Below are 11,996 nucleotides of genomic sequence, written 5' to 3'. Positions count from 1 at the left end.
GATAAGGTCAAGAATCTTATGGAGCAGGAGCTTGAGAGCTCACCCCAGAGCTTAACAGAAGAATTTGACCAAATTATCAAGGCCTGTAAATATGAAATGGTTAATGCCACTATTATGAAGAAGCAATATCAGAATATATTTGCTGCAAATGAGAAAGAGTAGGCTAGTATTCAGGACTGGGACAGAATCCCATTTTCCATTGAAGCTCATTCTGGTCCCAAATTTAGAAACAGCTGGGATCCCAAATATGAAATCTCAGTCCCATGTCCCATTCTACTCAAGAGCTTGAGGTCCCATTACCATCTCTATCTCATAAATTATTTCCTGGTCCTGTCCTCAAATAGAAAATTATGTCCCATGTTCTATTCCAGCAGAGAAGATAGGCTTCCATTTTCTATCTCAGCCAGGTCTATAGTGGGACCAGAATGAGACCAGATTTTCTGGCCCTATTATGTTAAAAGTCAAACTGGTCAAATTTTGTGTGAGACTGTTATAAAATTTCATTACTTTTTTGATGAAGATGGAACTCTTAGAAAAATCAATTTGATGTAAAAGAAAAAAACAAAGTATTAAAACTAAGTAATGGCTGAAGCCAGCAAATAACTAAAAATTGCCTAAATAGCAAGTTTATTATCATTATTATTGTTATTGTTCTTATCATCATTATTATTCTTGTTATTGTCATAATTCTCTTTCTCTTTCTTCTTCTTTCTCTTCTTCTTCTTCTTTCTCTTCTCTCTCTTCTTCTTTTTCTTCTTCTTCTACTCCTTCTTCTTCTCCTCCTTCTTCTTCTCCTGCTCCTCCAGAACTGGCTTTGTGAACTGGACAGAGGCTCTAATACCCATTATTTGACAGGTGGAGATCCTGTCAGCACCAGGGAAAGGCAGAGAGGCAGTGGTGGGCAGTGATAGTAGTGGTGGAGCAGCAGCAGTAGTTGATGGAGCAGGAACAGAATACAGATGGCAGGTGATGGCAGCAGAAGCAGAGATAGCAGAAATGAAGCAATCAGACACATCAATCAGACTAAAATAGTTCAACTCAGTTATAATACTGATGTCAAGAATGAGCTTCATGTCATCAGCATTAACTGTAATATGCTTACAGTGCATCATTGCCATAACAAAGTCTATATTACTCAGTATAATTGTTGGTGCCATTGTTAATACTGACTTACACTCAAATAGAGTGCATAAGATTACTTCAGCAGTCTTCTGAAGTAACTCAATAGTAGAATATTACCAGTAATATTCATGTTCTTGATGACAGAACAAAGTAATTTCCTAAATCAATTGCTGAAATAGAGTCATCAGAAGAATTAGCTCTGTAGAGCTCTGAAAGTAATAGATCTTCTTGATGACATTTATTTCATTAATTAGCATCAAGACTGTTATCAAAAATTGTTACTTTTTGACATACAAGTGCTGGACTTCCAATTATAAACAGAATGGTGAAGACATAAGTTCTTCTGATTAAAGTTGGCCAGATCAACATCTTTATTAACTTTATACTAATTATTCTTCTTCAGAGTTTATTCTTTCAATACAGTCTTGTGCTGCTTCTCTCTGACTGTACAAAATGGACACATACAGGGAAAACTAACATCTTGTCAGTAAATAATGTGCACCAGAGCAGTATTCTGCAAGCACTTATCTCTTAATACAACCCATTTTGTTGCAGTGCAGGTTCTTGTATGGGAGGTTTGCAGAACAGTAAATAACCAGAAGAGGGAGAAGAATTATCAACAGTAGTTCTGAAGAAAAAGAAGAAGAAGAGAAAGAGAAAAAGAAGAGAAGAGAGACTGATCTTATATTATTATCCTGCAGCCAGCATAGCAACAATATATTGAGCTTGCCTATAGTAATATGCCTGTAGAATGTAAATAATATGTATAGTCATTATTCTATGCAAGTACTAGATCAATATACTCTATATTTTCATTATTCTGTAGCTAGTATAGCAACAATGTGTGGAGCTTGCTTATAGTAATATACCTGTAGAATGTAAACAATGTGTATAGTAATTATTCTATACAAGTAGTTAGTTAATATACTCTATAATTCCATTATGTAGTGTCTTCAATTCAACTCATCACATACAATTGTGAAGATGGGGCTAACACAATATTTAATAAGAGAGAAGATCTGTGCAGCATAGAAGTACTGCCAGATCTTGAAAGATTATTAAAAAGATATATTCAAGATAGAAGAGACAGATTGCAAGACATACTATAATATACTAAAGAGAATCTGAGCCAAATATAAGTGGTATGTATTCTCAGTAGTTTGCATTGAATTATATTGACATTTATTGCAGACAGAATAGCAGTAAGAAGAATTGCAAGATAATTAAAAATAAAGCTATTAAATAGTTAATAGTCAAGTAATTTGTTAAGAGTAAGTTAAAGAAGTATTATAAGCACCAGCTTATAGTATTTCAGAAAAAGAAGAGAGAACAGAAGAAGAAGTATTACTGAGAAGAGATTACAGAAACTGAGAATGAAGCTTGACAGGACAAGAAAATAGAATTTAAAAGTAATAAAATTTGATAACAGTTCTGACATATTTAGGCCAAAACAAGCCAGCTGCAGCATTCTATTGCTGTATATAAGCAGGTCTAGTTCCAACAAATGATAGTCAAGCTTGAGATCAAGATCATGAATCATGATTATAATTGTCTTGCTGTAGTCAGTATATCAAGAGAGAGAATTAAGAAGAAGAATGAGAGAATTTCTGAGCTAATTACAGAATTTAATTGAAGACAACAATAGTCTGCCTGCTTTAGAGAAGGTGAAGAAAGATGATTTTGAGATTGTGTTGTTCTCTAATGAGAATAATAAGAAGAATAGTAAGAAGAATGATAATTGAATTATTAATATCTAGAGAAGAAAGTTAGGTTTTTAGTTCTTTTTTTATATTAATTTGAGAATGGAGTACTATTAAATTGGCAAAATGTTTTATTTTCCTGAAGAAGAATGTTCCATTTTATAGATAATGATGATTTTGTAGTTGGTTACTGTGCAGAGTAGAATAGGCCTAACTAGCTGGAGATTATTAAATTTTACTTGAACTGTTACCAAATTTTGTTACCTTTTTAACTAAGACAGAACTCAGAGAAAAATCAATTTGATTGTAAAAAAAAAAAAACCTAATTAAATGACTGAAGCTAGCAAACAAGCAAAATCTACAGAGATTTCTTCAGAATTAACTATAGTTCAACATGGAAAAAAATAATTTGTATTGTGGAAGAAGCAGCATTATAAGTTATTTGTTACTTAATGATTGACTACTGAAGCTGCTCAGTTGATTAAGAATAAGAACTGTGATAACCTTAACTAAAAGACAAAGCAACATTATTCTGATTTTTGGCCAAAATTTAATCAGATAACAGAGCATTCTAAAAGTACTTCAGAGATGATTTACAAGCATTGCTAAATCTTTCTTAGTTATTCAAGCTTTTCTTAAAACAGTACAAGTAGTCTGAAGAAGCATTTAATCAGCAAAGATTGTACAAAAACTAGTAATAGACAGAGTAATACTCTAGTTAACATAATAATAGATCATGAATTCTAATTTTTCAAATGTAATGAATTTTAGTAATGATTCTGATATCTTAGCAATAGTTTTTAAAGCATTCTCAAACAGATTCAGATCTGTCTGTTCTTGAATGCAATCAAGATAATTTTCTTCAGTAACTTGTGCAAATATTAATATTCTTAAATCTCTTATTTTGTGCTATCAAGAATCCAGCATTTCACATATTAATAACCATGCTTAACCCTGCAATAGCATTACAGATATTCACACAAGAAATATTATATTAGGTCATGAATGATATATACAATCAGCTATTTTAAAATCTTCTCTTTAACTATAATCCAATAATCAAGATATCTCTGGCAGTAGATAATTAGACAAGTTCCAATAATCTTGTCTTTATGGTAATTAATGATTATTACATTACAAAGAATTGAGAGTACTGTAAGCATTTACTGAATTTTGAAAGTTTAGAGAATGCTTATACTAGCAAGAATATGACAGAGATTCTCTAATAATTATTAGCAGTATGAAGACTTAAGAGCAATCTTCTTGCAATTACAAGTAACAATGCATTAAATAATAATATCATATAAGCACATCTTATATATCAGTTGAGACCAGCATTGCAGCAGTTAAACAAGACAACTGATTAAGATGCAGACAGTAGAACAATACTCTGTCTTGCTTATATGATTCAACTTGTAGTTCAAGAGCTGATTTGCAATCTCAAGATTCAGCCAGACAATAATACTCTACTCACTATCTTTAATAAGAGCTTAATTACTGATAATCTAGCATCAACAGACATATTTACAAATACTCTTAGAAAGATAACAAAATTTGATAACAGTCTTGATATACTTGAGTTAATTTACTAATCTTTGCTTAACAATAGATTCATCTTATTATTAATGTAATCAATGTCTCCCCTCAACTTACTGCATGTTTTCAAGAATATCAACAAGAGAACCAGCACAAGATAATTTAAGATGTTTGCACAAGATGAAATTTTATTTATAAAATATGTGTTTATATCTTGTTGCTTTAACAAGCTGTAAACTCATAAATTCAGAACTTATCACCAAAATATTAAAGACTTTACTTATTGAATCATGACTGGAAGCAGATAGAGTATATAGTTGAACTGTTGCAGCTATTCAGTTGATTTATCAAGATACTGTTCAAAACAACAAGCCCAATAATTTATCTAGTATAGATAATCTACAATCATCTTTTCCAGTATTTAAAAAGAGAGGAGAACAAGATCCAATAATTAATAACAAGAGAGAATATTGAAGAAGCTATTAAAGCTGCCAGCTTGAAATTTCAGAAATACTATAATAATACTAAACATTCAAAAAGTAAGCTGCTAGCTGTAGCTGCTGCTCTTTATTTATTATACTGCATGAGAGTATATAATTTAGAGAATTGGACTAGTGATAAGCATAGAATATACTAATAATATATTTTGAGGTTTTACAAAAAGTATTATGAGAAATATGAACAGTCAAGAAAAGTAATACTTGATATGAATGATGTATATTTGTTATAAGTATTATTCTGATTTTCTCTCTGCTAACTTCTCTAGAATATTGAGTAAATGATTTTTGAAAAATCTTATTAAAGATAAGCAAATTTCCAAAATGAAATACAGTAATATTTAAATAATAAGAATTTGATATTATCTTGAGCTTTAATTCTGAAACAGTGAAGAATGCTAGAGCCTGATTTTCTAACTGTTACTCAGATGGCAAGAGATATTCTGGCTGTATTTTTTACAAAGGTTGAGATAGAACAGATTTTCAATATTACTTAAAATACATATTATTATTAATAATTATGACTTCATGCATCTACAATCAAGAAGATTATACTACTTAAACATGAAAACAAGATGCATATACTAGATAAAGTACTCATATTATATAAGAAGTTGGCCAAGAAAGTTATTCAAGATAATCAAGATGATTAAGATACTTCAGAAATTATACAGAAAGAGATTGCAAGCCTGCTAAATTCACTACTTAATTCAGATGAGAAACAGAAAATATATTAATGTTATTAATAGATAGACTCAAGTAGCTAAAGTCTAATAGCTTGCAATATAATCCAATTATGCAAAGAGTATTATCAAATTTTATTACTTTTCTAAAGTTGAATAAATTGATAAAATTATGTTATAACTGTTACCAAATTTTGTTATCTTTTGACAATACAAATGAGACCAGGATTTCCAGTTCCATTCTATACTTTACTGGTTCTGTCCCATATATAATATTGAAATCCTGGTCCTATCCCATTTTGTCATGGCCAGGTCCCAGGACTGTTCTATTAGCTAGATTTTGATTCTGGTCCCAATTCCATCCCAATTCCAGCTCCCATGGAACCATTCCAATATGCTGTTAAACAACCCAGTCCCATTCTGTTGAGCTGAGCTTCAACCCGATCCCATTCTTGGGATGGGAATTGGGACAGGAATCTGGGACTGGGATGGGAAATCCCGGAACCGGATACCACTCTAAGAAAGAGAAGCAAAAATGTACAAGATCTAAGTGCTGAATTCAATGTGAAGAAGGTCTAACTTGGGAAGAGATTGCTGAGCTTGCCATTTCATCTGCTTAATCCGTTGAACAGTCAGTCACTTAACTCTTTAAGCCCACAGTCTCAGAGCCTGCATCACATTTGCAGGCACCACCAAGATGTACAAACTGTCATATTTTAGGCCATACAGGAAGAAGCTGCTGCAGTCCTATTGCAATGTAATTTAATCTATTTAGGGGTTGTTGAGTGTAGATATTTTGGGTTAAATTCTAGTTAGTTGGGATGCCTTAATTTAATCTTTCGCTCGCTTGCGGATTTCGCTCGCTTGTGGATTATGTTAAGGACATGCCCGCATAGCTGCTGACAAAGCAGCTAGGATGGTGGATGATATAATCAATCAATTAATTTGTAACTCAGTACTCTGTACGGAGTACGGAGTAAAGAGGCAATACAATGTACTTTGCTCTCTGCTATCTGGTGTTTTGCAGTGGCACAGAAAACCTTTTGGCTTTTGTATTAATTCACGTTGTTGTGAATATAAGATTATGGGTGTTTGATCTTTATTCCAAAGAGTGGCAAGCCTTCCCCTCTGTTAAGGATGCTGAAGCTTTTTAAGGAGGCCAAGGTCAATATTCGACCTAACACATCAATTGTTAATATCTCAATACCATCCCCGCAACACACCCATGGTCGAATCGAGGTTTCAACTCAAGATTCGTCATCCCGTGCGCAGGTTGCTCAGGTCGGGGACACGTTTGCGAACGAACTCCTGGCCACACAAGCATCCGTCTATTGTCGCAAGCACAAATGTTACCCTCGATCTATACTTTGGAGAGTCATTGGGGCTGATCGGATCCTTGAACTTCGTTCTGTGGACTTAATAAAGAACATACATGATCATCAGGAGGCAGTTAATACGTTGCGGCTAGAGTTCCCTGACACTATCATACCTCATGGCGTGGCTTTCGCGGATGGAGATGACCATCATGGATTCAATATCTTTGTTATTACGGCTTCAAAACAGTTGTACACTATTGATATCCGATCACAATTTTTCCTAAGTCAAAGCCAAATCGACCGAAACGTCGCCAAATGGTGTAAGTCTTGCCGTCCCGCGCCATTGAACTTCGTTCAGCCTCATCGACTGTATGCTGGCAGTCGTCTTGAGCTTTTTATCTCGATTAATACCGGCAGTTTACTGCGCCTAACTCGAAATTCTGAGGACGATGGTAAGCAGCATTGGACCACTATCAAACTTAAAACTTTGTTCAGGACTAGGAAATAACAGTTTCTCTATAGGATCTGGTTGGTCCCTTCTAACTCTCGATGAAAGATCGTGGGGTGCTTCCTTGCGTGGACTAGTTAACTGGGGCAACTCGAACTCGATTCAGTATAATGGCAAATCTTTGGACCCGAATACACCCAATGCTATTTCTACCACTCCAGATCAAGCGTTTGCCTTCGTTGTCTCTCTAAACCATTCTATCAAAGCCTGGAATCTGGCTAGCCATCGATTGGTTGCATCGAAAGACCTGCTGAACCGGACGAGCCGTCAACGAGATGTGCATCCTATTACTCTTAGTCCGGCTGAATGTACCTTCATCAAAATTTTTACAGCTGAGAGAGCTCTTCCGGGTGGTATGTACTACATGATAACATACTCTCCTTACGACGAAGGTCAATTCAAATTCTGGGTCCTGAAAGGAAGTTTGACTGGCCAATTGGACATTGAAGACCTTTTCCCCGATATCAAATTACAAGCCGTGGATCCTGAACCTCCCGGGAGCCTGTTTTGGAATATAGTTGACTTCGAAATCGCGTCTACTGACGATGGAAGAAACATGGTCTTATGGGTACTGTGGAGAAGCAGTACATTCTACCAACTGTACAGCATACAGTTTGATCTGTTGGATTTGCCAAATGCGTGGCGCAAAAATTGGACCAAGATGGCCTTGGAGCTCCATCATGACCTTCCGCCGACTTTGTCACATCCTTGTACGACGGATGTTACTTCGGAATGGTTGGAATTTATTTTCTTCCCAGGAAGGTACCCCCCCCAGGTGATGGAAACAGCACTGTCAATTTTCTTACAATCTGTAAGGGCTGGTGTGGGACGTGGCTTCCAGGGTGAACCAGAAAATTTGCAAGAACGTATATATCGCGCCATACGGGATTCAGTGGCTTTATGCAAATCCTCAGACGCGATTATTGACTATTCTCAGTATTTTAACGATCTGGACACGGCCTGGCGCCAATTTTGGCTATTAGTTGATGAAATCAATAAGAAGAGGTTTCAGCCGATCTCGTTCGCATTTGATTTCAATTCAAACCTTCCGTGGATAATATTCAGCGACAGTTGCGCCTCAGTTCGCGAATGCACTAGCACCGAGATTATCCTCCACAATGAATCTGATTTGTTTCGCAACAATTTACACCACGCGAAGACAATCTGGCCACATCGCAATTTGGTTTTCGAATTAGGGGATCACCCAGATGAATCGGCTAAAATCATCGGCTTAGCAGCCTCATTTCGAAACAGATTGACGCAGGAACTCATCCAAAACTGCCAAACGACATTGAATACTGAACTTGTAATGGAGCCATCGCTTTCCGCTTTCGAGCGGGTTACGGCTTTTCATGATCGATGTGGATTTGCTTACCTTTTGACGGATAGCATGTACGACGCTATTCATGAAGATATCGAAAATTCTATTGGTTTTGATCGACTGCGGACCGATTCTTTTCTAGCCATCATTAATACAATTCCTTCGGGATTCCAAAGCACGGACTCGGGCTACTTATCTACGGAGTTTGGACGAGACGCTATTATGACAGGGGCAACAGAGGTCATTTGTCTTACCAAACAAATCGTTTTCGATTTGCTACTGTTGATCGTTTTCATTGAAATAGAACTGCGCCCTGAAGCCATAGCGGAATTCAGCGGACCAGAGTTGTTTGATGCCCTCGTTGGTTTACTTAAGGAGTATGAAAATTTAAGTTGGCTCGTATCGAGGGTTCGTGTTTCCCAACGAAACCGAAGCATTGACCACGGTCGAGATGCGAAAACCCGGATCGCCGCAAACGTACAATTGGCACCGGGATGTGAGCGTAGAATCTCTATTTTAGAGGACCTCTTCGCGGTACATACCCGACTTCTAACTAGAAGCACCTCTCTGATGCATAGTCTTACCCAGCAGGTCTGTACCATTGTCTCTTGGACTATGAGTACGGGGAGGGTTTCATTCGAGCATATCCTGGTCTTTATTCAGTGTCGGTTGATTGTTGATGGCAACATAGACCTTGCGACTGACTTCCTATGCTGCCAACCAGACACAGGCTGGTCCACTTATGTCAAAGGGCGGCTTTGTTTAGCCAAATGTGACTTCGACGGGGCGGTGGGTAATTTTCAAAAAGCGTCTTACAGTCTATGTAAGTGTATCATGCCTGCAATTCTGTGCCCCCAGCAAGCTAACTTTCACGATACCATTAGCTTACGGAAGGCCCATTGGGGATTTGCACGAAATGTCAGCGAAACTCGTTGATATGACCTCGGTAGCAAATTTTCATAGCGGCCTTTCTAACTATTTCCTCCATATCACGGGCCTCTTTGAACGAGCTCAGTCATTTATTTCCGCTGCTTTCTTTACTTCCCTTTCTTTGGAATTCGCCGAATATAACCGCGCCAGCACTCAGCCAGCTTCCAATCTCCGTGCGGAGTTGCCATCACGACTATTTCATTCCTATTTGAAGACTTATCACTTCGATGGAGTGTACATAGCCCTTTCAAGGGATCCGGACCCTGCATTTCGGCCATCAGCGCTTACATCCCTTCTTACGTCTGTGTTTCTTGCGTGTGGAACGACGACAAGGGGCCTGAAGAGAATGTTACGGCTTCCGCTGTCTCTAGAACCAGGGACATATTGTCGGCTTGATGATATTTTGGCATCAATCACTAAGAAACGAGGGCTTCCCGATTTCCTCCCGAATGAACTTGGTTTATCCGCCGGTTCGATAGATTATCTTTCTACGCTGAAGGCATTTTACATCGCTCGAAATGACCTTCTCGCAGCTGCAAGTGTCTCATACCAAATGTTATGTCTATTACGTAATACAGACAATGACGGAGTGTCAGAAATGACCTACGCAAGAACAAACACCAAGAACAACAAAGACGCAACATTTGCTCAAAGTACACAAATACTGGGAGAACTACTTTCACTGACCAATTTATTGGCATCAATCAAAAGCAGCGAGGCTTATATACTTGTTGATCCAATGTCATTGCCCAGTGCACATTCCAGTTCCATTCCTACAACACAGGAAGGAGTTAGCATGATGGATCCAACATGGCCAACAGATCAGTTAGCTATGAGGCAACATTCAGTTACCACACAAATAGTTCTCACAGTGAATGACCTCAGGCGAGAATACCAGCTTGAGCTGGACAAAATTCTTAAAATACAAAGTGGAGATTGGGAATATGGTGAATTGTAGTATATTAGGTTGAAATTCTAGTAACTTAGGTCTAAAAAGAGAAAAGAAAAGGAACTTAATAAAAGCTTGTAGTTGGGAAGTGACTTTGATTATTTACTACAAAGCATTTTATACAAGAACAAAAGTGTCACTTTACTTAAACTATTAATCAAAAGTGGATGTAAGAATTATTCTTCACAGATTAGCATAACACTTGTCAGAGAAAATGAAAGACAATGACATTTGTCTTGATTCAAAAAAATTCAAGAACTACTTAATGATTGATTGATTGATTATGTTATCTACTGTTCCAGCTGCTTTGTCAGCAACTATGCAGGCATGTTCTCACATAATTGCTAGATTAATCATGTGCTTTAGATACAAACTAAACAAATACAATAACACAAATACAGGTTTTCTATTCCAACTACTATAATGTTATGAATATAGGCTAATCAAGCATCAGATGACATCAGATGCTCAGAGAAACTCATATAATCTATAACTCTGAATGTATAAGAATTGTATGATTTATACAGATTGTGGAAATCTTAGTATTTAGTCTTCTAGTTAAAGAATCTTTATATTCTATGCATGACTTTCTCTCACTAGTTGTGGGTATCAGATCTACTTAGCTCTTTTGTAATCTTAATTCTGAAAACTTCTCTAATTCTAGAAATACTCATGAAATCTATATTGAGTTCTCTAATATTCTGAACACTCTGACATATGATTGCCTAAGTTGATATGATATTAACAAGATTTACAAGATAAATTATGACAATATCTCATATTGCAGATCCAATAAAGACAAACACTAATATAAAGAAAATAAATAATAATAAAGCTATTGAAAGTGGTGAAGTAATTATCAGTAAGATACCAGTTAATAATACAGTTAATAAAGATGTACTCTTGAATACATTAAATAAAACTAGAAGAAAAGAAATACTTCAAGAAAAAAAGACATATCTGCAAAAGAATCTAGCAGATATATATAAACAAAATAAAACAAGCTTTAGAAGCAGATCAAATATAAATAAAAATTAGTAAATATTAATTTTTCTTCAGAATTTCTCTTGCAGATTATTATTATTATTATTATTTATTATAATCTTATGCAGTCAGTGACTATGAAGACTACTTAACAGCTTCTCTGTTAGAATTTACTTAGTATACATTGTAGAAACTAAATAAAGAAAAAAATTCAAAGTATTTAAAGACAATATAAGATGTTCTTTCTCTACAAAAGTCAAATAGCAGATAGAACATAATATTAATTTTAAAGGAAAATAATAATTCTTGTAGCAATATGATACAAATCAAAAAAAAAATAAAATTAACATATTTGGGAAAGCTACTATCTAGTAGCTATTCTAGTACACTTCAGAAATAAAACTAGTCATTTTAAGTCTAATTCAGTTTCAAAAATAAAATTTAAAGATA

The 11,996-nt window shown here is 35.7% G+C and overlaps 2 protein-coding genes across 2 annotated transcripts; one reads left to right on the top strand and one right to left on the bottom strand.

The window, feature by feature from the left end:
• Window positions 1-761: 761 nt before the first annotated feature.
• On the bottom strand, window positions 762-1,157 carry CIMG_13563 (uncharacterized protein; the record flags this gene model as incomplete). Its single annotated transcript, XM_001239310.1, has 1 exon — window positions 762-1,157. The coding sequence occupies one exon, from the start codon at window positions 1,155-1,157 to the stop codon at window positions 762-764; it is 396 nt and encodes a 131-aa protein (XP_001239311.1).
• A 5,375-nt stretch (window positions 1,158-6,532) lies between these two features.
• Window positions 6,533-10,719, top strand: CIMG_10332 (nuclear pore complex protein Nup160). Its single transcript, XM_001239309.2, has 3 exons — window positions 6,533-7,306; window positions 7,377-9,506; window positions 9,568-10,719. Exons 1-3 carry the CDS (start codon window positions 6,676-6,678, stop codon window positions 10,569-10,571), a joined length of 3,765 nt encoding a protein of 1,254 aa, XP_001239310.2. The 5' UTR covers window positions 6,533-6,675; the 3' UTR covers window positions 10,572-10,719.
• The last annotated feature ends 1,277 nt before the right edge of the window (window positions 10,720-11,996 follow it).

This window comes from Coccidioides immitis (genome assembly GCF_000149335.2).
Source record: "Coccidioides immitis RS genomic scaffold supercont3.5, whole genome shotgun sequence".
Lineage (NCBI taxonomy): Eukaryota > Fungi > Ascomycota > Eurotiomycetes > Onygenales > Onygenaceae > Coccidioides > Coccidioides immitis.
This window is presented reverse-complemented; position numbering and strand designations above follow the sequence as displayed.